The sequence below is a fragment of the Anas acuta genome, chromosome 9 (genome assembly GCF_963932015.1).
Source record: "Anas acuta chromosome 9, bAnaAcu1.1, whole genome shotgun sequence".
Classification (NCBI taxonomy): Eukaryota; Metazoa; Chordata; class Aves; order Anseriformes; family Anatidae; genus Anas; species Anas acuta.
The window spans coordinates 10,785,396-10,812,927 of record NC_088987.1 but is presented as its reverse complement, the minus strand read 5'-3'; the positions used below and the strand labels follow the sequence as shown (position 1 = coordinate 10,812,927).

General features: G+C 46.9%; 1 protein-coding gene across 26 annotated transcripts in view; it reads right to left on the bottom strand.

Annotated features, from left to right (window-relative positions):
• LPP (LIM domain containing preferred translocation partner in lipoma) overlaps positions 1-27,532 on the bottom strand; it is a 381,405-nt gene that overhangs the window by 162,192 nt on the left and 191,681 nt on the right. For all 26 annotated transcript variants that reach the window (XR_011099536.1, XM_068692525.1, XM_068692517.1 and 23 more), the window contains 2 exons: positions 24,675-24,784; positions 6,232-6,354 (listed from right to left, as the gene is read on the bottom strand). Coding sequence is in view for 25 of the 26 variants with exons in the window: in XM_068692525.1 (XP_068548626.1) it covers positions 6,232-6,354; positions 24,675-24,784 (233 nt within the window). In the remaining variant the exon portion in view is untranslated. The remainder of the gene's footprint in view (positions 1-6,231; positions 6,355-24,674; positions 24,785-27,532) is intronic.

Below are 27,532 nucleotides of genomic sequence, written 5' to 3'. Positions count from 1 at the left end.
ACACGTAGGCCAAACCCAAACAGCCATGAGCTCATCTGTTGGCTACGCCTCTCAACTCACACGTATGTGGCTGAAGATCCCTGCCTTGTGCACGCTCCTCTGCCTGCAGGCGTGGCAGGGACAGCGTGACAGACGTGCCCCGCCAGCAGCCAGCACGCCCGCGGCAGCGCTCCTAGAAAGCTCGAACCTTGGGACCATCTCCGCCGCCACCCACACGAGGCGGGATTGTCGCTGCCTTTGGGGACGGGAACTGCGGGAGGAAGAGAGTTTCCTGGATGTAAAGGCTTCGCTTCTCGCCTGCTGGGAGGAACCCACTGAAACAGCTCCAGATGGGACACTTCCTTTCCTACTTCTGTAATTGACACGGGTTTTACAAAGAGTACAAAGCCGGCGTGCCGCAGCCAGGAGCGCAGCTCCCTGAGGTGACCCCGTGGTTAAAGCAGCCTGTGCAATTCCCAGTCCTTGTCACCACTGCAGAAGAGATTAGAAAGCCTGCAGCAAACAAAATGCACCTACCTCAAGTAAGTGCAACAAATACAGAGTGATGTGCCACTGGGAAGGCCTCACCCCATGCAGCTGGAACCAGAAGCCTCCTTGGTGCAGCTGCCCACAGATTAGATGTGCTCAGACCAGCAGAAAGCAGTCTGGCCCTTGTATTTACCCCAAATATCACTTCTGAATACAGCAGATTAGCCATAAAATTCAGCCCAAGTAACACTGAAAAGACGCAATGACTTTCTGAACACCTAAAACAGCCAGATCCCACTGAGCCCTGTAAATCAGCAACCACGAACTCTTTGTCACATAAATGCTACAGGAGGGGGCAATTAATTCAGAACCTGTCAAATTAATCTTAATCTACTTGAACCCCCGAATTTTCATTCTTAAAAGGAAGAAGAACGTTCCTGACAACTGAAATAGCAGCAAATATTCCACGGACTGTGCTTGCAAAACCTTTAACAATCCGGGCTCAGTGAACTAACAGGAACAAGGAAATCAGACTCCGAGTCTGGACTAGAGAATTTGCATGGACTGTTTTTGAAGCGAGCTTTAGCAGTCTGTTATTTACAGAGCCCATATGCCAATCCCACAGCCCACACCAAGAGCAATCATAGGGCTTTTTTTCCCGATGCCGGGGAATGCTCTGCTCTTCGCTGCCTGGGAAGCTTCATTCATGGCTGGAGATCCAGCTCCGCGTAAACAAAGATAAAACACCCGAACCCTTAGCTGCACGTTCCCGGCCCAGATATAAATGGGACGCTAAAATTAGAAATGCACATGAAAGAGTGCTCCTAGGAGTCTTCCGTGCCGAGCGTGTTGCCTTGTTTCGTGGTTTCCTATCCTATAGCTGCTCAATCCTCTTCCATCACTCTGCAAGGAAATACATCCACTGCCTTTTCACTGCTTTTGTAATCCCCAACTGGCTGTCAAAAGAAGTGATGGAATAACAACCAGTGCTGTCAAACATTTAAATCCCTTTTAAATTCCAGTCATTAGAAGACATTATTTCCCAGTATGTTTGGAACTTAATGAAAATGTATCACTGATTTTTAATTTGATTTTATTTACTTTTTTATTATTCTGGAGCTCACACTGAGAATGAGCTTCTTTCCCTTCAAAATATTACTTGCTTTGGCTGACAGTGTTGGATAGTGGCAGATATCTAGTACTGGGGGCAACGATACACAGGCAGAGATACAGGCGTGAATCTTTAAGATGCCTCAGCTAACTCTGCCTTCGTTTTCCCCATCTGTTAGATGAAAAAAAAAAGAATTTATTTCTCTTTTTCATTATTTGTACAACCGCATCACCTAAAGGCCTTCAACCCAGACCAAGGTTTCATTTTGTTAGATGCCATACACGTGGGTAGGAGGCAGATCACGTTGAAGTAGTTGCCAAGCTACACAGCCAGAAGAGATTTTGGGAGGAAGCAAAGCAGAAATGCTACGTTTGTGGTCATTTTGCACAGTGGTGGTAGCTGGGAATGAAACAGGTCTCCTAAGTGCCAGCCCAGACCCCTCTAGATCAAGCTGCCTCTGAGTGCTGAACACAAGTAGATTTGATCTTGACCATCAAAGCAATTTTTTTTTCTATTTGAATACTCTATAAATTTTGGCCACCCAGTATTTGCTTTTTAAAAAAAGCCTAATTACCATTGGACCAGGTACATTTTATTACCTGGTACACCTCCCACAAAGTCCTATTTTGCCAAACAGACAATCTATATGAAATTCAGGATAAAACCCAAGAGTTTCAGAAGGTAGGTGTCTGATTCCAAACAAAGCAATCAGCATTCAATACATAATTCACAGCAGGGACAAAAAATCCTGAGCTTTCATATGCTGCTATTTCCAATATTTCATTTTCAGAGCCTCTGCTGGAAGCTTTCTCTCCAGAGTCACAAAGTTTTCTTGTTCTTTTAAAAAAATGCAAACATTTATTTTATGGGGTGAAATTTGGCTTCTTTTTTTTTTTTTTTCTCTTTTGCTTAAGGCCTTGCTACTCTCATCTCCTATGCTACGATTTAAAGAGAACAGTTTAAAAAATATCTCTAAATTGGGGAAAATACCCTTTAACAGAAGAGTAAGATGACCACAGCATCCACCAAATCCCCACCAAATCTCCACCCAAATTAGGAATTGGCCCCACTCCCATCCATGGAACTCACGCACCTAAATGCCTTGCCTATACACCCCCCTTTTACTATTAAAAGGCATAGTGGGTTCCCTGCCTCTAAACTTTCCAATGGGTTACTGTAATTTAGAGGTGTGATATGTAAACAGAAAACACATCGCAGCTACACAAGAGGACCTCTGTACTTTATACATCACACTAATATTTCTGAACTCTACCAAACCGGAGGAAAATATGAATACATTTTGTCATAATGCATCTGCAGTTCTTCAGACAATACCTACGGCAAGCTGATTTACTAACACCCCACTGCAAGCACAGCAATCTCCGGATCAGGCAAGTCTCCTCCAATTCAACCACAACACTGGAAGCAGCAGCACTGCTGAAGATCACACAAACCTCTCAAGCTCAGGTGCTGTTTGATCCTTTCTAAACCCCTAATTCCAACTGAATTTATGGATGTTGGCCTCTCCTCCCAGCTCCCGTGACAGAAAGCATCCTTAGACACTGCTGTCTTGCAGCTAAAGATAATGACCCAGAGTTGTAATTTTCTGTTGGTTTAGGTAAGTGCAATTTCAAAAGGAATAAAAGAACAGCATTTTAATCAATTTTGGCTGCTCCTGTGACTCAGTCGGTGAGACTCTCACAAGTCATGGGCTCAGCTTGGGGCTGAGGTGATGGTGACCAAAAGCTGCTTCTCACCCACGTAATGCTGATTATTGATGCTTAGAGAGCCTCCCAACAACGGCCTCAAGACCAAGGAGAGACGCCTGGGGATGACGGGCGTCCCTCCCTCAATCTGAAAAGTATTTTGGACTTCCCAAACCTACTGAGGAGGATACAAATCCCTCTTGTCCAGAGGCACCTCCCATTGCACCGTGTCTCAGTGCAATCCCAAAGTTGTACTGAGGATCAGAAGAGATCGGCTCCTCTGTGAATGTTCGCCAGTGAAGGTAGGGTTTGTTGAGCAAACCACCTGCCAGTATCCTGCCAGCAGTCCTCCTCCAGCATGAGAAGCCTATTTTACAGTTTAGTTTATGTTGCTTTAAAACTATTTTGAAGATAAAAGAAAATAAAGAAACCCAACAATAAAATTTCTCTTATTCCAGAATAGGAGTACCCCCAAGGGCAAGGTATACCTATAAAATTATTATAATGCTTTAACCGCACAAGCACAACTAGAAACGTCTTCCCTGAAAACAAGTCGTAACTCTATTTTCCTATCTGCAGCCATTATTCTGGTAAATTTGGGAAGGTCAGCTAAGGTGTAATGCAATAAATGTGCTGATGTTCTGAGTAAGTACCTCACAATTTGCAGCCTAATCTATTATCCTACTATAAGACCATCAAGTGACTCACCACTTTTAATACTTAGTACAGATCAAACAAAGAGAAATATCAAAGCTTTACCTTCTAGTTCCACCCTTCAAGGACTTGTTTGAGTACTTTTTAATTACAGTAGATGACACATTCAACTCTGGCATTTTCTTTTTGTAACAGCTATAGGTAAAGTTGCTGCAGCTGTACTTTTCATGGGACTTGGTTATGTTAACCAATGAATGCTGACAAGTCTGAGAAACTGAACGCTGAAAGTTGGCTTTTGGTCTCAGAAATGAAATTCAGCTCTTCTCCCCCTGTATCATGCAGTGACTGCACCACACTGGGAGCAGCATCCCATCATTTTGAGAAGGGGGGGACAAGTCTGCAGAGCCTCCACCAGAACCGCAGGCACAAAGCCCCATGAAGGAGCGCGTGCAGCTGGCAGCACGTGTCATCCTAGGGGCTGATGAGCTTAAAAAGTCAGATCGAGTCCAAAAGTCGGGCTTCCAAACTACAGAAACTCAAATAAACCTGCAGAAATTTGCATTTGAACTCTGCGAGTTTTTTTTTAATAGTATGGGTACAAAATAAAAGCAAAAAAAAACACCACACCAATCTGTTCGCACAATGCCAGATCCCCAAGCAAAAAGTATCAGGAGGCAGTCAGCAGTACTGTCAGAAAACTGCAAACGCTCAGAGAAGTGGTTACACGAGTTGCATGTCTCTGCTAAGACACTGTAGCTGACTGCAGGCACTGCCAAGGAAAATGGGTACTTACAAATCTCTTCCAGTTAACTCTCTCACAGGGTTTTGACACTGTAAGGCATCTCCCCATAGCATTGTGCCTTTGTACGTGGTTGGTCCAGACACACAAAATAAACACAGATTATTCGACACGGTGCCTGAGCACAAGCACTGTTAAAGCTTGTCTCGTTTATCGCGAAAACAAAAATTCCACTGGGAAAATGACCAAATTGTATCTGGTTTGTGTTGTTGCTGGTTTTGACTGACTGACCCAAATCAGTGTTTACAAGGGTAATGCTATCAGTTTATGCAGCCTCTGTGTAGATGCAGCTAGAATGAAAGAAGAGTTTACTGGGAGGTCCCCACAGAAAGGACAGAAATGGCACTGGCCACGACACCAGAGCTCTGCTGGCAGGTGGGCACCTGGGCTGGAGTCTTGTTCAAAAGTGCCAGATCTGATTTAATGCTGATTTTGCTAAGTTCACATACTTAAACAGAAGGTTAAACCTAAACAAACCCCTATCACTGATTTTGTTCTTCTCAAAAGTACTGTTCCTGCATTACTTGAAACAAATGCAATAATGAAAAGAACCAGAAGAGCCACAAACTAAAGAGATGGTCTATCCGGATAATGGGTGTGCACCACGTCACTCAATTTTCCTTTTGATTCTGTGCACTTCTGGGGTTTTAGCCACAGCTGACACTGGTAAGACAAACATAGCTGCAGACATGCCTACAGATCCATGCACATGTAAGAAATGAGACCAGCCATGAGACAAGACATGAAGGAGGTGCACAAATGGGCACAGACACATCTGGGATGATTTTAGAGATCTCATGAAATGCTCTTATGAAGTGCCACTAGGGTTTCACCTTTTCCTCTGATAAGGAGATGACATCTTTCCAGAACTGAAATAGCTCCATTCAAGCACTACCTATACTAGCGACAAAAATTACCTGAGCTATTGATGCTCCAACAGTCCTCACCTCGACACAGTGGACTAAGTGGGAATTCCAATCTGTCTTGCTCGGCTACAGCCACCCTGAACACTAAGCTATTATCCAAGACACTTTGTCGCCACTGATTAGATGACAAAAACAAAAGAAAACAACTTGAGATGCAGATACCTGGATCATTCTGGCAGTGTGACAGATAATAGTTAACAAAACAAGGGGGAAATAAATAAAAGTCAAAAGTGCTTGTGAATTGATCAGGTTTTAATTCACAAGCTCTTGTTGACGGAAAGTTGGGGCAAACAAAATGCCATTTTTTTTACAAGTCTTTTTTTCTAACAATCTCCATGGCAAATCTAACAATTGGGATCAGAGGCCCTTCTCTCAGAGGTACTGCAGCTTTTGAACCGGTGCCCCCTTCAGAGCGGCTGCGCCCTTCTTCCCATTGACAGCCACATCTGGATGCTATCAGGGCAGGCTGGCATGCCTGCTCGCAACAAATACCAAGCGGTTAGCAAATTGACTCCAGCAGTCGATTCTGGCCACCTTCCCGCTCGGTTTACGCAATGCGCCACTAACCTGTTGAGTCCGAGGTTTGTAAGGAGAGCTGCTCTCTAGGTCGGCCAGGATGCTGGTCAGGGAGTCGATTTCTGCATCTAAGCTGGACCGCCTCTCCTCTAGTGTCTTGCCACCGGGATTCACCTTCAAGGAGAAAGAAGAAGAGTTCCAGTTATTCAAACCACTTGGCGCAGCACATGGTTTCTTACTGTCCTCAACTGGAGCTACTACCATGCCCCGGCAATAACTCTCGGGTTGCAGGGACAAACATGTTGAAATGCTATAGCTCTCTCCCAGAAGCTGGGCCGAGCAGAAAGCCTCCATCTCACAAGGATTTAGGCTGCTTTGGGGCTTTTCTTCCTGCGTTTCCCACAATGGTCCCATTGTGTTAAGTTGACTTGGAGGATTATGCAACTCGGAGCGCAATCTGCTGCTGAGGTGAGGCAGGACAAGCCCCACAGATGGAGAAGCTGTATTTTAACTGGATGCCCAGCTGGGCAGCCAAAGCTGGGTGCAGGCTTGGAGCACCTGGGTACTGAGAGCATCTCTTCTGCAACATCCCCACCCAGACAAAGCTCACACAGAGCATGGCTGCAAGCCACTGGGGCCAGCAAATGGCCACCTGCACACCTGTTATTATTTTAAATCAATCTGTGGTAGCTGTACCTGGACAATTCAACACTTCTTGATAATTTCCATTGAAAAAAATAAGCTCCTTTGAGGAGGAGTGAAAAAGTTCAATTCATTTCTGGCTGACTCAAGGTGAAGGGCATGATTTGCAGTAGGCAGTCACAGAGTAATAGAAAGAAGGTCCTTGGGAAGAAGGGCTATTACTCAGGGAAGCCCATGCCCAGAGCAGACAACAACCTACAACCAGGACACTTTCGGATCCAGTGCACCTCGCTTTATCTCTGCTTTCAGAATGGCCTGGCCCTGCTTATACCAGGCTGGTCAGGACACTCGCTCTAGCAGGAATTCAAGTTCAAGAAAGCCTGCAAAGGATCCCCATCAGGTGTGACAGAGGTGCCAGGAGCTTACACACCTAGCCAGTCCACATTTAGGGCATGCACAGAGACAGAAGTTCTTGAGTTAAGTGAAGTCTTTCACAATTAAACTCTTTTCTGAACCTGAGTCATAGTCAGTATTTGTCTTCTGTCCTTCCGTGTCTGACTTATCTGCAAATTCCCCAGGCAGAGTCTCTCCATGTATGTGCAATGACAGAGCTCAGTGCAGAAGAGCACACTCACAGCTCGACTATTACAATAATAAAAATGTAAAAGAATTATACAACAACTCACCTAATTTCAACTGTAATGCCTGTTCAGACCATACCAGCACTTCCCCACAGACAGTCCAGCTCTGTTTACCTTCATTCTCACCAAGTTACTTCAATTTTCCGAGCCAAAAATTTTCCTTTCCCTTTGGCTCGCTGACTGCTCCAGATAGGTTTTATTTAAATTTCATTTCAGGAGCACTAGATCATTACCTGTTTTACACAACTCCCCAGTCATCAATCCGACACATAAATGGCAAGTTGGTCAAAGAGAGACAGCCTATGCAAAGCAGGGAGGCTCTGATCTGCCAAGCTTATACGTGTGAAGGCATTCATTAGTTCCTAATGATTATTAAATCTTATTGGATTACAATAAATTTGGCTTGACTAACAAGAAAATGGAATCTCCAAGGTGCTTTATGCAAGAACACATCATTTAACAGACTGAAAGTCAGGTTAGAAACTACTTCCAAACTCCATTTTTCTTGCTTCTTTTTATTATAGAGGCAGTCAAAGTTTTTCCATCCAAACTATTGTTCAAAAAAGAAATACCTTAGACAGGAACTACCCCAGATCGTTACTCCTAGCCAGCTGTAGGTATCCAGATTTTTAAATCTGAAATAGTCCAGTTTCCTTTCCATTACTAGTACACTTCATGGCTCTTGCCTGGGTTTTCTCCATCCTCCAATTGATGGCCTGCGATAATGGCAGGGTAGCCACAGCCTTCCCAGCCTCAAAACCTGAGATTTCTCCACTCCAGAGAACGTTTGAGCTAAGTGGCCATAATCCAGCCTGGAAAGAGGGGCAGATGTGGAGGGCACCCAGGGCCCCAGCACTTGAGGTGGTAAATCATGCAGCAGGTCAATGGCAGAACAAGGAATAAAACTGGGGCCTGCAAAGGGGCTACTTGGTACCCTGGCAGCGGGACTGTGCTGACCCTGGAGAGGAGGGATGGCAGTGGATTAGAAGATCAGCCGAGTTTATTTCTGCTTCTTAGCATTTCTGTGCCATATTACTCCCAGGTTCTCATTCCCCAGAACAATTATGCAATAGCTGACTAGCAAATGCTGCAGAACAAGTTGTAAGGTTGTAAAAGTTAAATGTCCTTAGGAAACCTACAAAAATAAAATAAAAATAAAAGCATGGAAACATCTCCATTGATTTTGGGCTCTGCAAAAGATTTATTTATTCAATTAAAATATAATCAGCATAGATTAAGAGCCCAGTTCTACAAATGCTAAAGCACAATGCAGTATGACAGTGCCAACGAATAATGTGTGGAAGGGCCTATTGGGAAAGGACTGGACTTTGAGAACACCGGAGAGATGCTAATTCTCACAAAGGCAGGTTTCTGCTTGCTTTTTCTTCCCCATCTCCATGAATCCTGTGTTTTTCTCCCCATAGAGCTCCAGTTTCCATCGAGGGATTCATCGTATGTGGAAACAGGAGAAGAATTTGCAACTCTACAACTTTAGTAAGAGAAGACTAAGTTATTTCTGCTCTCATGCTCTTCGTCATGACGCTGCTATAAAAGTTTTATGATATTGCTCTGGAACAAAATGCAAGCACCAGCTCCCAAGGCACAACAGGTTAGTGCAGACAGGGCTTTGCTCCGAGGAACCCAGGCTGGTTAAGTCCAGGACATTGCAAATATGAACACTGGAACCAGAAAGAGCTGCTCCTGCTATTTCTGTCGGGATTTTATTGCATTGTTGCAGACAAGTCACTTGTGCGCCCTCCGCTTCAGCTAGCTGTATATGGAAAAACGGGTTTAAAAAGGGAAAAGGATGCTTTCTTTGGCCTGGCCAACCTGAGTTCGACAAAAAGCAAACATAAACCAACCCAATCCAACAAATTACTCATGCCAGAGCCCATCCACTCACGTGAATTTCTGCAACGCCTACACTCCCATCCCCTGGCTCAGTCCCTGCTGTGAGACAGGAGAGAGAAAAACAGCAGAGCCTCACTGCCGGGCCCATTTGGCCGCCCCTGAATTCCTGGTGTGCAGCTCAGAGCAGCTGTGGCACTAATCCACTCCTGCGCCCTGTCAACCCACGCTGTCCCAATGAAAACTGGCTTTAATTTTGCTAATCCTCCCACCCAACACCAGCCCGTGCCACAGGTCCCCCCTCACCGCCCCATGGGACGTGCGGTGCAGAAGGCAACGCGAGGCCTCACAGCTCAGCTCACTGCGCTGAAATAGGCCCTGAGACTATTTGCCAAGCTGGGAGATATGAAAATCACAATGATTTCCCTAGGGGCACCTTTTCCTACAACACCTGCTCTTATCACACATCCTAAATTAGGGCGGAGATGCAAGAACACTGCTGTTGGCCCAAGCCAGCTCCTCACAAGGGGCTCAGACAGACAAGGCCGCGCAGGGCAGCTGCCTGCGGGCTCAAGTACCTTTGGGCGACGGGAAGGAACCGGACTGGCAATGACACACCACGGTGTTTGACACTGGCCAAACTCTCTTCCACTTTCCCCACTTTCCATCCCTCACAGCTCTTTGATGGCTGTTTGCTTCCTCCAGCTTGCACCCGCTGCTGCTGCCTGCCCCGCTCAGCTGGCAGGGGGAATCCTCGGTGGAAGGCAAAGCAAATGAAATGCTCTCCACACAAGGAGAAGGCATCTCTTTCTACTCCACGGCCCTGGGCACTGGGCTCAGACGCAGCTGCAGACAGGGAAAGAAGGATGGATGGGGCTCTCATTCCTTGTTTTAGCCAGGGGCAGGCGGGGGAGAGGAGGGGAAAGATGTTTGGTTTTGATGGCATCCACTCTACCTACGAGAAGAGACTGTGAGAAATTTTAACCAGGAAGAAGTGATTCAGTCTTGATACACTTCAGACTGCTGCTATTTGGGTTTGTTTTTTTTTCTTGCTTTGCACTTTCTCCAACAATACCACTGCCAGAGGCAAAAACCTTTTCAGACACACACCCTTGCTACCCCATCTCCCTCACTGTACGATTTCCCAGAATTTCTTCTTTCCAAGGTTACAGAAGCCATCTAAAGCACAAAAAGCCACAGCAGTGGCAAAAAGATTCGTCCTCGAGGGCATATATCAGGAAAATGAGGCACCCAGAAGCTGAGCTGCTGTGACTGTTCTCCCCTGAGCCTAAAGACAAGTGCAAACATTTTGTTTCAAATTCCCCGATGTAAATTAAAACAGCTCGCAGAGGCTGCCCCACCAAGCACGCACATGCTGACAAGAGCTGACTACAGCATTTGGGGCGAGGAGGGTCTTGGATGTTTGACTGATGCAAAATTGCTGTTCCAGGCACCAAGGAGGGGCTGGAAAAGTAGTCTTGCCCTTTAAAAACAGACAGATTGAGTCTTTTGAAACAAATCTGAAATGATGGAAGATTTCAGCAGATGTGACCGCAGTGATTTCACCAGACGTGATTGTATCACGGATCTAATAGAAAAGAACTTCCCTGCTGTTCCATCAGGCTGAAGCCAGGCCTGAAATATCCTTTTTAGTCTTTTGATGACATCAAGGATAAAAGCCAAAGGGAAGTTAGGTTTTGATTTATTTTTTCCCCTGCTCTTTCTATTTTAAGTCACAGAATAGTTTTACCTGGTTTATGTTTCTGAATATTAGCCGGACCAAAGAAAAACACTTCAAAAGTTTGAAGTGGGCTGTTCAAAGGCATCGCTTTGTGTCTCTCTGACACAGCTGTCATTTAACTGAGTGACGTTTCTACAACTCTGGCCACTTTTGAAGATAAGGAGGCAGGTGGGTCTGCCTGCACCCCACTTAAAAAAGGGGGTTCGGGTGCCAATGACCACGCAGCACCAGTCCCCTTGCTGCCCCAGCAGTGTTCAACCTAGGTGCCAAATGCCTCCCATCAGCAAAGCTCACGTCAGCAGCAAACTGCAGGAGATGCTGCAGGGTAAAGGGGGCTGCCCTCTTAAGACCGAGGCACAGCTCCATCCTGCACTGATGGCATGGGTCTGGGGCAGCCACGGTCCCACTTGCAGCTTCTCCACCCATGTAAAATGTAAACAGCTCTGGGTACCTTCAGGGTTTATTTTCTCTCTGAAGCAACACGGTGTTGTAAAGAACTACACGGTTCTAGCTGGGGTAAAGGAACAAGGAGAGAAAAGGAGTTATTTGTTAGCATTGCTAGGAGACATCTTGCAAAATCTCAAAAAAGCAATTTATAACCTCGCTGTTGTGTAGGAGGCTTACAAGAAGGACAAATAATAAAAAAAAAATAAAAAAAAGATAATAGAAGAAGAAAGCAAGAAACTGGAAGGTATTGGTCTCAAAGCAACACAAATGAGGTGTCTCGTCACACAACAAGCTGCTCAGCTGCAGAGCTACTTTTGCTGCACGACACGGTGGTTGCTATGAGTTTATGTGGATTTCAAAAGCAGCTTGAGAAACACGTGGACCAAAACTCTACCATGATACTTCAGAAAAAAATATAAAAAATACTCTGTGCTTCCCTCTTACATTTCTGTCTGGCCACTCACTATTGACCCTTGCTGATCCGATTTGGCTCTTCATAGACATTCACACTTCCATCGAGCCTCCACTCGTGCTGTCTATCTGCCAGCTGTCACCACCCTGGAGTCACTCCGTCTGCTGGTGGGAACACGTCAGCCTCTGCAGGTTAATAACTGATTATTGCCTCAGTGCTGGGGCTTTGACCAACACCTGGAAACCCACTTCTTCCCTCCTTGTAGCTGAGATGACAGAAAATGCAGTCAATTGCACTCAGCCTCCCGGGACCCATATATGAAGGAGAGCAAAGACTTCATTGCCATTATGAATCTGTATTACACTGAAGTTTTTATATTTCCCTAGAGATCTGTCTGATAGGCTCCGCTCACATATCATAGTTAGGAAACATCCCTGTCCCAGGGAGCTTATTGGATACCAGCCCTGGAAAGGGAATACAGGCAGAGGGCTGGAAGTGAGGAGCTGAAGATGCACCTAGCTGGGCAAGTAAGAAACTCAAACAAGCTCCTTCTGGCCACCAGATGAAGACACTAATGCACTGGGCCAAAACAATTCCTTAATGGGCATCTCATTCTCTGCATTTGCTGTCCCAGCCCTGACAAAACAAGCCAGATGATGACAAACCACAATCCAAAGCCATCAAATCACCAGCTGCAATTTCACTGCAGGATCGTCCTGACTTCACATGATCCGAGGGCTGGGTCTGAGCTGCCACCATGTCGAGTGCTGACTTGTGGGCCAGAGGCCCTTCCACCACCATTTAACAAGCCACTGCCCTCTGTGCATCCTGAGAGGGGATCCAATCCCAAACCCAGCACCTGGCTCTCCTCAGGGGCAGGATATCACTTGCCGATGTCCCCAGGCTGGAGATGCCAACACAGAGGTGCTGTGCTGCCTGCCACCCCCAGACCCCACCTGCTCTGCTCCAGGATGATGTTATTCAGCCCCCTGCTCCCAGCATCACAGACACCTTTACTTAGTGCATTCAAACCTGCAGTAGGCCTTTTGGGGTTTCTAACCACTTGCTTTTGCTCACGGAAGGAAGTCTTGGAGATTTCAACATTGGCTAAGTAAGGCTTTCAAGGCTGCGGCACCACTAAAAAAAAAAAAAAAAAAAAAACACAGCAAAATGGCACATGCCATTTAGTCAACAGGAGGATCTTCACACTGTGAGCCAGCTAGCACACAAGGAAGAGACACCATGATCCTCAAGCACATGAAAGCAACAGGATGGATTTGATAAGGAACAGTCCAGGGATGAAGGGAGAGGAGGCGTCCCACCAGCTGACATCTGCCAGAGCAGCAGAGCCGACAGTCCTGATAGTTTACTTACCATGTCTGATCAAAAGCTTTGGAAGTCTTGTCTGTGTTAAGTGCTACCAGATGCAAAATCAGCAGCAAGATGAGAAGTGTATTAATAAACTAAGGAGGCACATAAAGTTATTTGAAAGCTGAATGGGAAAGATGGGGAGGGAAGGGGGAGAATAAAACCAGTTTATTTTTCCATTAAGGCAATTTAATATTCTCCGGGTGGAGTTACAATCACTCGTCCTTGGGAATTAAATTGAATTAGCAAAATGTTCTTGTTCATCAGCAGAATATACAATATAAAGTGGAATGTATCAATTATTTCTTTATGTCCTCTGCAGGACGGCGCTACTCCTCTGTTCACAGGGCAAGAAGAGTTGGCCATGAAATCCTTTTGACCCAGAGTGACTTTCCGTGGCTGTAACTAACTTTATGGCAGCAGGGAATATATACTTTTTCCTTTAATTAATGCAATAATATTAGGACTCGTTATTGATAATTATGGTGACTGCTAAAAGTTTCCCCTCTCTTTGCCCACTCCCCCGCCAACTTGAAATCTGCTCCAATATTGTCACAAATTAACGTTTAATTAGCCATCTAGCAGAACTGATGTTCCCCACAGAGTATTGCTGCTTGCAGAAAACCCGAGAACTACGAGGAGGTATTGGATATTTCATCATCTGCCTCCAATGGGAGCCATAACCGAAGAGTAACCAATTACCCCAATGCAGTTCTGAAGTTCAATCAATAATAGGAACCAAATAGCTCATTAGGTGTCCGCTGCAGCAAAGGACGGCCTTTCCACTGACTCACATTACATGGAAGTTACGTTTATAAAAGATCCCATGGCAATGTCCAAGAGCAGAGACTCCCTTAACCTCCACATCCTGGCCAAGTCGTAATCTTCCTCTTTCCTCTTCTGGCGTAAGAGAAGAGGGAAGAGGAGGATGCCTCCAACTGCACAGGACGTGTCTGACAAGCCACGAATTACACACGCCTACACACACACACATCTGTTGGCCAAGGCGCTGCCTGAGCGAACCCAGCAGCCGCAAGAGGAGGTGAGGACACTCTCTTGCCATGTTCCCCCCGAGCAGAGTGGCTTTGCACTCTATTTTGTTTCCTCCTCGTGAAGACTGTGACAGCTCCTGAAGCTCTTTGAAACTTCTATGTGAACTACGCCATCAAACACGAGCAGGCTGAAAACAGCGAGGGGCAAGAAAAGAAACGCGTTTTTGACAGGATTTATCTTGGATGGTTTTCCACGCAAGGCTATCCGAATGGAAGCCACATGTTGGAAATTCACCTCCTAGAGCCAGCGTTGGAAGCCCCACTGCTGGAGTACGGCACCCAGAGAAGCAACAGCCGGGGAGCTCACCTTGGGGGCAGTGGGCAAGCCATCCCCACCAGCCCCCATACCAGGATTTGTGGTCCAGAGAGAGAAACACCGACCGCCAGCTCCTTCCCAATGTTGTGCAATCCTGTGGCAAGGGAGGCTGAAGATTAGTGATTTCTCTTCTTTCAACACTTCTGGCAAGTCTGATGCTGAAATACCGCGTCCAGGTTGGAAGGGAGCGTTTGAAAAACTTGAGAGACTCCCCAGAAAAGCAGAAACAGCTGACAACGAGACACATACAGAGCTCACTTGGTTTCACTTATAAAGGAGACTGAGTAGCTCAATAGCTATACCTAAACAGCCTCGCAGAATGAGAATGCTGGTTACAAGACTGCCCTGCCCCATCTACAAAACAGAACAACGTGCAGCAGCCAGGAGGCTGAAGCGAGACTGATTCTGGCTAAAATAAAAGAGATGTTCATTTTATGCCTAATAGTGCAGGTAATTAAATACTAGAACCAACTTTCAAGATTTCTTCATCTCTTGGCATCTGCTGCTCAAGCCTAGGTGCCTTTGGTCTCTCCAGGTGACCGGGTGAGGCTGCGATGTGCGACAGGCAGAGGGACACAGCTGGCAATTTGCTGGCTCTGCCTGGCCCCCAGATCCATGGAGAGGAGAAAGCGAAGGCGCTGCTGTGCTCGCAAAGATCTGCTGAAATCACTTTGTATTTGTAGCACTTTAACTGGAAATTAAATTTGCATGAACAAACTCTATCCCACACAAGACTGTATATTGTGACAGTTAAATGAAGAGCTTTTAAAAAGGGACACGTCTCAGGCAATTTTAATCAAAAAAGATAGGTTTTGTTAAAGCTACCAATTTCAGAAAATTAAGGTTGACTAAAACTGTTTTTAAAAACTCCTTTTGGAATTTAATCACATGTTGGAAACCCATATGCAGCTGCTTGTGTCACCTGCAAAAAGACTGTATACAACATACGCTTATGCTTAATTTTACACGTGTGCTGAAGTTCTATCAACTTCAATGAAGTTTCAGCACACAGTCGAGCTTCTCTGAATTTGAGAAAGCATTCCTGAGCACGGGCTGTGAAGCTATTATGAAATCACCACCAAAAAATAAAAAGTAAAACAAAAATTGGCCATTCAATTTTCACAGCCTGAATAAGCTCCAAGCGCCAAAGTTAAACATATAACATATTTCTGAATTTGTTTGCTTGTTTTGCTGGAATAGGAAGGGGTACATGCCAAAAAAGTTTGCAAGGATTCAAGAATCTCCCGGAGAGCCTGGCAAGATGTCAGGAAAATGGATGTATAAAACTACATGAAAGTGGATGGCTTGGGTTTGGCTTTCTCAGAACTGAGTCAAGTTAAAAAATTTAGTATATGTCTCTCGAAGCTGAGAATGGGAAAGCCTGGACCCTGCCTCAGTACACATGCTTAGGGCAGATGACGGGTGCCGGCTCAGAGGGCAGCCTGTTGCAGCCCACCAGCAGCCTCAGATACGCCTCGGCTGGGCAACACTCATCAGGTCTTATTCGCTGAGGAAGGTCCTCACCTTCAAGAAGTTGGCTGTCTCCTTTTCCAAACCATTAGGCCTGCATTTCAATTCCCTTCAAGGCTTCAGGACTCATGTCTACTACTTGATTTGGCTGAATGACCACAGGTTTTCTTTCGTTTTTAACCACAAAGTCCTGTTCAGACACCTTACCTTCTAGACTTTTCCAAAGAACTTCGGGAGAAGAAAAAGTACTGGAATTACACAAAATTGGAACAATGAACAACTTGCAGAGACCACCATAAAACCTTGCAAAGAGAACTCTCAGTATGCAGCTCCTTCCCAGATGAACTCTGAGGTTTATTCTGGTACTGCCCACATGCAGATAAATGAATTAAAGTCATTTTATTTTAATTACGAATTCATGCCTGAAAACAGATAGGCATCAGAAATGATGATTTCTACAGTACACATTAGGCCACAGGAAAATATCTCTTAACTCTGTTTCTGCTTGGAGCCAATACAGCCACAGAAGCCAAATGGCATTTACCTCGGTGCAGAACACATCCTCTGTCTGGATTTCCTTATGAGGGTCACTCAGTTTTAGCACCTGCTGCATGCTGCTCCCAGCGGGCAGCCCTTCCATCAGCCATGGGGAGTGCTGACACCCCAACACCTGCACAGGCCCCAGCGGTGACATCTTTTGGGAAAACACAATGCTGTATTGCAGGGCTGAGCACGGTGAATTTGCAGAGCCCGGTATGGGGAGAGCAAGTCAGGAGCGAGGGGAGTAACTGAGCTGAAGCCGAAAGCTAGACCTGAGATGCAACAAGACATGAGGCTGTTTCCATGGCAAAACAGAGACGCGTAAATGATGAGATGGAGAGGGAAGGAGCTGTAGGTCGGGGCTGCTGAACGAGAGAAGCCTGTGCAGCACCTCTGACAGAGTCCTCGCTTGCTTGTTTGAGCAACACTTGGAGCTGCTGCAGCCTTCCCAAACATTTCTACTTTTACTTCTCACACAACTGAAAACAAAGCCCTAAAAGCATTCCGTGATATTTTCCAGATGCTCTTTCTTACCTGTGCATTAAAGCTAACCAACATCCTGCATTTTCATCAGCAAATCGTAATGGAAGAATACAATTGTGGGGAATGGTCCTCAAAGAGAGAATTTAATGGCAGCAAACACGTAAAATCATTCCTGCCTTTCTGTTCTGGAACAAATTCCTCCAGCTCTGGCTGCAACATTTCTCATTGTTATTTCTACCACCTCCCAGCTTGCTCAGTCACTGTGCCACACACTCCTCGCAGAGACAACAAAATCACCTGGCATGGCAACCGAAGCCTTGTTTTTCACCAGGGACAGAAACTGAAAAATGGACAGGAGCCTGCATTTGAGCCACTTCCCATCCTGGTGACTAGATGCACTCGCATCATCTCCATATCCACATCTTGCGACTGTCAGGCAAAATTTACACCTAAAATAGGAAGAAGTTTGCCCTACACTTTGAACTACTCCAGGGCTGCAAAACTGAATTTAGACAGACAAGGAGTATATGTGCATTTCCTTTCAACTTGTTTGACCAAAGCTTACTTCACTACCCCAAAATATTGTACTAAAAGCATCAAAACCAAGGTGGAAATCTGACTTCTGCCTGCTGTGTCACGTCCCAGCCTACCGCCATGACCAAGCTTCATGGAAAGACTTTGTCTTTCTAAACCACATCTTCCAACCCCAGCCAGCTTCACAGAAAAGGCAAAATAATTTGTCTCCGCTGCAATTTTTAGAATTCCTTCTTGCTACTGACAGTTTGTTTGTCTTAGTCTCGCCGCTGCATTACAGTTCCCTAATGCAACACAGCCTACCCAGGATTTGACATGAGAGCAACCAATCCTGCAAAAGATCTTTCCTAGGACCTGCTAATCCAACAGAAAATGTGAATAGCACTCAGAAATGAGAAGAATGGAAATGTCGTCAATACCGATCATGTTATCTCGCTCTCTTCCATCACTTAGCTCATTGGCTATAATGGGAGAATTCCCACGTCTTCATTATCTATTTTCCCCATGTTTAAATAACTCTACCTTGGATACAATGATGTTTTCGCTTCCCTTTGTCTGTCACAGCCTGGTACTAGCTCAGTCTGACAGGACCAAATTGTCTCCTTTTTATGCATGCTCTCCCTTCCTCCCTTATTTCTTACCCCATTCAGGTCCCTATTACCCACGGGAGGATAACCCAGGTCACGGATTAACCTCTCTGCAGGTGCACTGGACCTGACTGTTGCCAGCAGGGTGGCAGTGTCCCACAAAGAGATGTACCCTCACGAGCCAGGACGAGTCCACCAGGGCTTGTAGCCTCGGGCACAGCCCCAGGGGACCCACAGCCACACTGCTTGGACCACCGTGTGTTAACACCGCCTCGAGTCTTAACCTGGGATGGTTTTAGCTTGGCGATCTCTGAACATGCCAATCACAGTCTCTCTGACCTTTCTGTTTCCTATTACAACCCTTTAGATGGGCCCATGCCCTTATTTACATGTGATCTGTATTAGCTGCTGCTTTCTTCTGCTCCCTCACCTCATTACCCGTCGCATGGCAGATTACCAAAAGCTGCTTCTGTTCCTTCTCTGAAAGCGTTTCACAGCCCCGTCGCAACCCTCCTCCTCCCAGGGAACGCAGGAGTGTGCACCAGCACAGGTCCTGGCACATCCTGCCTGCTCTGTTACTATATTAAACAATAACATAACAAATACATTAAATAACACAGTAATAACCATGATGAAAATAATGAGAACAGTTAACTGTTTGGATCCTTGCTTCCTTTGTAGTCCTTGCCGAGAGGTTTAGCTATTAAAGGCTGTATTGCATTATAGCATTGCCAAGATATTAATAGCCAGGCACAGAGATGAATGGCAGGCTTACGCTGTACAATTAAAACTTTTCCAGTTCACCCTTTCAGTAAAATTTGTGGTTTATAATAAGCATCTTTGTCTATTCTGAAGAGAGTAAGGATTGGAAAGTTACATAGATGGGAACAGAGGTTCATTAAAGATTTAAAATAGACTGTGGTTTGGCATTGTAAAACAAACATGCGTATAAGATGGGTTACATCAAGAGCTGACTGAAAGACATGCTCAGTGTTCCTTTTCTCTTGTGATCCTGGATTTACTGGTCATGCTACCCACAGAAAGGATAAAAAAGCAGCAGGGATAAAATGTGCTTGCTTGTTCCCCAAGAATATGGAGGCCGGCTCTATATTCCTGCTCATTATGCATTTCTCATATATATATATATATATATATATATATATATATATAGTGTATCTGTGTGCATATGTATATACGTGTAGGTATATGAGAAAAACCTATGCAATTTAATATACCATACATCCAAACATTCACCAACATAAAGGCTTAGAATTACTGATTCTTCTTACCTCAGTGCCCAGAGACCTCTGTAACAGAACTAGCACACATCGACCTGTAGGAGCCGGTGAGCATTTACACATGCAGCGAGCATACATGTTATTTGTTCAAGTCTAATTCAGAACACAGCCCGTTCCCGTTTCTCAAACACACAAGGACGGCAGAAGGAGGGAGACAGATCAAAAGCATTCCTGCAAAGCCAAGGTTTGAGTAAGAGGGTTAACATTACCAGGTAATTTATTTATACTGTTGGACACGGCTTCAATTTAGATAAAAGGCTGTTACTTATCACCCGGATTTTAATAAATCACATTAAGAGTCCCAGAAATCTGCAAAAGTGGGCTCTCAAACTGAAAGCTGTACACACAGACCATGGTTTTATTTACAGAGCCACCGGGAGCGACCGCTCCTTGCCTGAGCCTGGGGAGGCAGTCAGCTAGAGCTGTGCGGCGCTATGGATGCTCCTCTCCAGCGAGCACCTAAACCCGGGCCAATAATCCCGATGATTAACAAAATCTAGCACTAGAGGGAGGCTGAACACACTTTCTGCTCTCTTTGGCCTTTTCGGCTTCTCCAGCCATTCAAAGGAAGGCGATTTTGAGCCAGGCCAGCACTCCGGCAGAGCCCAGCTGCGGAGATGCGCTATTTAAGGCAGTACCCCCTGTTGGCAAAACCTTTCCTTCCTTCCCCAGTGGTTCCTCAACAAACGCACCCAAAACCAACAAATGAACAAATTCCTCTGTGATGGATGAGTTTGAGCCCAGGAAGAGGCAGAAGCAGCAGCAGCATTCGCCCAGGGGCCGGCAGGCGGTGAAGTGCTGAGCCACAAGGACGGGGCTGGCTGCTCGTACCCGGCACACGTTGCCACCAGCTCCCAAGGCTGGCTCCTGGAGAAGGGCTCTCCCCTGAACAGCCTGGCAGAGGAAGGCCTGTATGCCTTCAGACCATGTTCTGTTATTTCTCCTCCCCAGACTCCCCCGCTGAAAGGAATTTCCCGTGTAACCCTACAGCACATACAAGGGCAGGTGCCAGGCTGCTCTGTGACCTGAACGCGCCGAGAGCTGGCGCCTTAGCTTCTGCTTTACCCTGCACCCCACGCAGGCAGCACCTCTGATGGCATCTTCACTCTAAACCCCATCCTCAAGCTCTTCGGCACGTCCCCTTTGCCATATCCCACGTTCTATCTGCTCCCAGCAGCGGATGGTGTTTATTCATTAAGTCGCCGTTTTCTCAGTACCGAGGCGGCGCGATGCGGCCAACAATTGCTCTGGGATGCAGGAGATGTGGGCACTATTTTTAGCCTGCTGCTGGCCAGCCCGGTGACCCAGGCAAATCACTTTCCCTGCTTCAGCTTCCTTATCAGAGAGAGACCGGTATTTCTTTTGTGAAGTGCTCTGCGGCCTGTCAATAAAACATGCTGATAACGGCCGGGGGCTGTTGGGAAAGAGGTGATCTCCCGGCTCAGCACCGTCCGTGCTACGGTAGCAGCTCGGGTCCCAAATTAAAATCAGACCCGGGCTGCAGACACAGCACCTGTGGGCAATTAGCAGCGATTTGGAGACGCGTGTTTTACCGGGGTGGCCCTTGGCGGGTCTGCAGCTCGGGGTCACAGCTGCTCACAGGCGCCCAGCTCCTGCCCGAACAGCTCCAGCAGGCACTGGAAAGCTTCAAGGCTCTGTGTGAGCCTCTGCCGGACAGCCCCAGCCCTCCACCACCCCAATTCCCCTGGGGAATCTGCAGGATGCCCCCTTAATGGTTCAGCCTCCCCCAGGATCAACGCAGGGTAGGGGCCGGCTGTTCTCATCACACCCTCCAGCTCTCAGCGGCCGGTGCCGTCGGCAAGGATCCTGCTGGGAGCAACACCGGGCACTTGGAGAGGTTTCCTGTAAGGCTTGCTCACGTTTGCTTTCCTTCAGAATGCCCTTTTTGAGACTAGAAGGCAAAAAGAACAACAACAAAAAAAATCTCCCTCTCTCCCAGATCTATCTATTTCCCTTTGACAAACAGTGATTTCATTTTTCTTCCCGTCCAGGATTTTTTTTTTCTCCTTTTTTTTTTTTTTTCTTTTAAACTGAGCACAAGCCAACGTGGCAAAAAGCTCTTTGCTTATGTCCTTATTTGTCAAACACGCCATCGCCGCGCCCTCACCACCATTCTGGGAACAAGCCCTTGCCTCCGCTGCCTGACTTCAGCTGAAGGGGAACTTCCCAACACAACTGGCCCCCAGCTCCAAGACGCTGCTTTTTAAAAATAAACATTTGCTTTTCTTTTATTACTTTCTTTTTTTTTTTTTTTTTCAAAGCATTACAGTTAATAAGAAAAGAGTCAAAATTTCCTTCCCCTTTTCTCCTGCCCTGCTGTGAATCTGAACGTGAGCTAGATGAGGAAACAGAAATTACAAGAAAATGCCAGATCTACTGCAAAGTTGTTTCATGGCCCACTCCTCCTTTGATTTCAGCCAGTGTAGGCATCTAGAAGGAAGTTAGATACTAAAGTACCTTTTTGGATCTGATCCTAAGTGGTCAGCTCCACTGTCCAAACAGAGATCCAGAGATAAATAGGCCTATGAAAACCGGGCATTATTATTTTAACTGCTACTCCATAAACTCCAACTTAAACTGTAATAATCTGTGCAGCTTGCAGCTGTCTGCGAGCGGTAATGCATGAAATGATAATAAACTAAACATATATCTATCTGCCGCTGCCCTCATCAACTTAACACCTAGTATAAAAAACTTTACCTGGAGCCACAGTGCACATTTTTCACGAGCTGTCAGCGGCACGAAACCCTCTGCCATACGGAGAGAATTTCTGCTGTAAAGAGGCTGCGCTGCTGGAGATCAGTTTCCAGCAGTGGAGCAGACGCGGAGGGCTTGCAGCGAGCCCCAGGAGCAGAACCTTGAACCTGCCCCACACTCAGCAATGGGATTGTCTGCTCCTGGGTATGCATTTAACGGAGGGGGCGCAGAAGTGAAGTGCTTGGGGTCCGAGAGCAGAGCCAGGTTTAGGTTGGAGTGCAGGCCAGCACACACCCCAAGGAGTGTTGCCTTTGTGCTGTGATGTCCTGGGGCTGTGCAAACACCATCAGGATTTGCAACAGAGCGAGCACAGCCACCACCCCATCTGCCCCTTCAGCAAGGGAACCTCTGCCCGCAGTCACATTCAATACCCAGATAGTTTTCTCCATTGCCACTTGCCCTTTTCCCTCATCTCCCAGGCCTTACTTCTCACATCAGCGTGGATTTTGCTACTCCTGCACGACCAGGACTGCTACTCCTGCTCATCTTGCCACACAAGATCTTGCTGGATCCTATTTCTGCACTGGCTTAGGCCTGTTCCCAATATATTTCACTGAGGATGGAAGGGAAAGGAAAGGGAAAAAGGAGCTGAGAGCAGATGAAATGCAGGGGTCTGTGTCTGCTGGGTACACCTGGCGGTGGTGACACACAGGACTGCAGGGATGCAGCCCCAAGGCTTGCCTTCCTCCCGACAGGCTGCCATCGGAGGAATCCTGATCTAACCAGATCCCTGCCAAAACCGAGACTGTTAACGCTGCCCCAGCCCCGGCTTTCCAAAGGCAGAGGGAAAGGGTGTGACAAATAACAATTTCATGAGCTCAGCGGGGAAGAGCCAGTCCATCTGGTGGTTGTACCAACAGGCGAGTTTCAGTGAGAGCCCCGTGGTGCTGTGGCACATCTTCGGACAGTCAGAGGATTGAGGCGCGAGGATCACAAGACACAAACCCCTTCCAAAACATGTGGCGAGGTTTTCCTCCTTGCAAAAGCCCTTCCCAGGCCATGGCTGGATCTGGAGAAGCACAGAGGCACCACCACAGCCTCTTCCCATTGCACAGGGAGCTGAGCTTTGCCCCGCGGCAGGCGCCTGCTGCGCTGCTGCTTCCCAGCACCCCGGCTCCCAGGGGGACCACGCTTCTTGGAGAGATAAGAGGCAGAACAACACTTGCTGGGGAATTACTTCACTCCCCCAAGGCTGGGAAAAGCCATGCTCCTCACTTGGCTAATGTCTCCGATGGCTGCAGCCTTTCCTGGCAGTGGGAAACATAATTGTCATTAACCCTTTCCCTCTCCAAGGATGCTGAAACCATCACGGGAACACGCTTAGACTTTGTGATAGCCTCCGAACATCTTGCTACAGGCAAGAGTTCACAAGAAGCCCATGAGGGAGAGAAGCATTTTCTTTTTATAATGGCACAAAGTGGATGAATTGATTCCGGAGTTCGTGGCAGGGTGAGGAACAAAGTCAGACCTCTTGAATCCTATTTAATGCCTGCCCACTTGGCTGCTGCCAGGCTCAGCTCCAGCGAGGGACAGAGCGCTGCCACCACCTTCCTGGGCCATCAGGCAGCCTCATGCCACAGACACCTGGTTACAAAACTCTGGCCAGTCTCAAACCCACATCACGCTGGCTTTGCCCTCACCACTGCTCCCAGAAGGCTCTTTCAGCCCCGGTGCTTAGAAGCTTGCTAAGCACTGGCACGGAGGTACTCTGGGCAAGCTCAGCGCCTTCTGCTCCTGCCTGACCTAGCACAGCAGTACCCGGCACTCCAGGCAAGACGGGGAGGTCTGCACGAAGGTGGCCATACCTCCCCATCACACAGGACGTGCCACTGCCTCGTGCAGCTTAGAAGTTGTGCTTCCACCCAGATGGCAAATCTGGAGGATCCAACCTAGCAAAAATGAGGTGGAAAGGGTCCCAGTGACATCACCGGAGCCCGGGCCAGGGTTTATTTGCTGCATTTAATTTTAGGCAACTAAACAAAGCACTTTTAGGATCAGATTACTGCCCTAAGGTCTCTCCACAGTCAGTGGAAGGAGGTGGCCCTTCCAGAAAACAATTCATTCTGGGAAGGTTTCACTCCCATCCACTATCACAAGGACGTAACGCAATTAGTTTTCTAATTCAAGCCGGATGGGAAAAATCCTTTAATAGCCCAGCAAGTTTTGAATGGAAATATTCCCTGCTTGGGAAACAGAGCTTGCTAATGCTGACTTGGTTGTTCCTGACACGTGATCTCAATCCCCAGCACTCTGCCACCTTGTTTTATTACCATTCACTTATTTCCACAGCCCCTTTGGAGCAGTTCTGCACTCACAATAAAATTCTTGCCATCTTACCTGCACATTGAAAGTAACGTCATCCATAGGGGGTGGGGGGGGAAAGGCACCTTGTGATGTGATGTTCCCGAGGTCATCGACAGGAGGTGGGGGTGGTGGAAGGAAGTCTCCTAGGAGAAAAAAATCAAGAGAACTTAGACTCAATGCAGAGCACCAGCATTTTCAGAACGTCTCTCTGCTGCCCAGAGGGAAAGCAGGGAGGTAGACCAAGACGGGGGGATGGACTGAGTATCTGGAGACCGGCTGGCTCCTGGGATGACTTCTGTGATACTCAGAGCTCTGCCACTGCTTTTATGGCAGTCAACACATCATTTAACCATTAAATACTCAACTGCATCCCTTGCTGATCCAGGGGATGGCCGTGACAGCTCAGGAGCACTTTCACATTGCTTAGAGGTCCTCGGAACCCGCAGCAGCCTGAAGGCAGCAGCACCCAGACCAAAACTCACCTCTCCTTTAAATGTGCTGCAGGAGGCTGCAAAACTTGCACTACCGAATGCCCCACATCCAGCCTGGCAGCAGATCCCAAGCAGTTCACTCCCTTCCTGTGCCAAATGACGCCAGCTGGTTTTGGTCACTCTAAAGACCGCATCAGCTGCTGACTACACGTCAGGACTGCCTGCCTGCTGGAGAGGACACTCAGAAGGCTGGGGCTGGAGCCCAAAATCTTCAGGGCTAAAGTTGAGGCTGTTTAACCTCCTGGTCAGCACCAAGCCCAGTTCCAACCTCCTACAAGCTTCCTCAGGCTCACAGCAGCTGGACCCAGGAGAGCCAACATGCTCTCGCCTCTGACTGCTCATGGAGCCCAACGTGCCTTTTTGTTTTACCAGCTCAAAAATGATGTTCTCTAGACCAGCCCGCCACGCTCTTTGCATTTCCCTTTCTTATAGGGACCTCATGGCTTCACATAAGGAGCTGCTGGGAAAATCAGAGGCTCTCCTCAGTGAGACTGGGCCAGTTGCAAGCCCAGAAGCATCCACCTCCTTCAACTCCGAGGAGGCTTTGTATGTGGGGCTGATGTGTAAAATATCTCCACTTCAAATTTGCTTTGCCTTAAAGTTCTGACAACATAGATGTAAATACAAGTACAAAGCAGCACACTGGCTGCAAAGCCGTCCAGCTTTGCACAGAGCTGGGAGACCCCTCCTAAAGAACATCTGAGGAGGTGGGAGCAGGAAGGAGAAAACATGGGCAGAGCAGCGCAGGCAGCAGGACACCAGGCTCTGAAAGCATCTCCTAACGATGGGAAAAAAAAAAAAAAAAAAAAAAGGAGCTTGCCATTAGCACTGGATTTGGCTCCTGGGGAGGCAGCTACCTGTAATTTGGACCACTTTGGTATATTTTTATTTCCTCTCATAAAGCTTTATGCTGCAAGCAGAGCTGTTTACTGTTGGTTCTCCTCTGTGCATCTGTGATGGAAGTTTAAGATAAGTGAATAAAGTGTTGTATTTCACATAGCTCAGAGCTGTGGCTTTTGGAGGGTTTTAACCCTTTCTGTGTGGAAACACAAGCTGTCTCCTTGACCCAGCATCGCTCCAGCTCCCAGCTACGGGTCCCCCAGCACCATCCCCAGTGACCAAACCGCTCACAGAGGTGCTGAACCAAAGCCCAGTGACCTGCAGTCCCTGGGGCTCCCCATGCCGAGGATGAAAGCCCAGGGCTGAGCCACCGCAGGGCAAGCTGGGTCTGCAGCCCCAGAAAGATTTCCTGTTCTACTGCAAATCTGCTAAAGCCACGAGCTATCCAAAAGGCACAAAGTCCCCCTGGAACTTTTAAGGATCTTATTTCCCAGGAAAGCAATTTCTTCCCAATTTCCCCAAAGTGAGCATGGCTAGAATTCAAAAAAACAACCAACCAACCAACAAACAAAAAACCCCACTTCTGAATCCCTAAGAAAGAACTGTCCCAAATACAGATTCTCCAAGACAGCTTGAAAACAACACACTGAAAACTAATTTAAAACAAACATGCTGCTCCAATAGACAAAATCCTATGAAACCTACTGGCTCGTTGTATGGCAGAGTTCAAGACTGATTTAAAAAAAATACACGCACAATAACATCTGCAGTATCTCCTCTTTGCTCTATAATTAATCCAACCTTTTATTTCACATCATATGAAATTCAATACGGAGTAGAAACAAAGGAAGAAATATTTTGAAATGAACATCTTAAGTGTTTCATTCTAAAAGTGCTGGGATGTCTGAGTGCTATGTAAACTTCTGTCCTTTGCTTTGAAAACGAACCTTCAACCAACCAATGTGGTTTTGCAAACAAATTCATCTCCAGAGGACGCACGCTTCCCCAGGATACCCTTGAGATGCTGTTGCTCCAGTTAGCCCCAGCTCCGAAGCCTCGTCTCCCTGCCAAGCCGTGCTGCTTTTATTACAGCCCTTCAATCCACCTAAGTCAAACCCATGGAGAGAACGGGGTGAAGGGGATGAGATACGAAGGGCTGGGGTTTGTGCATAAGCAGAAGGCTGAGGGGGAAAATAACAATCGCTGTCACAACTTCAAAACAAATACCATTTTGCCACTTTGGAAGAGCCATTGCTCCCCAAAGGAAAAAACATTGGCAAGAGGTTTCAGAAAAGGAGCGAAAGGACAGAAACAATGAGAAGAGCTCTTTTCAAGAGTATGGAAGAAAACACTTCTCTCTGGAGCAGGAGGCAGCTGTACCGCGCCCCAGCCCAGCTCTGCTGCCTCTCTCCTCCACGGCTGATAAGGGGCTGGCGACCGGGAAGGGTTTGGACTGGGAAGCAGAAAGCAGATGTGTGATGAACTGGGGGGACCTTGCAGATGTTTGGCCTTTTCCTGGTCCTCTGTGAACAGATGGACTTTCCTCCTTCACAGCTTTAG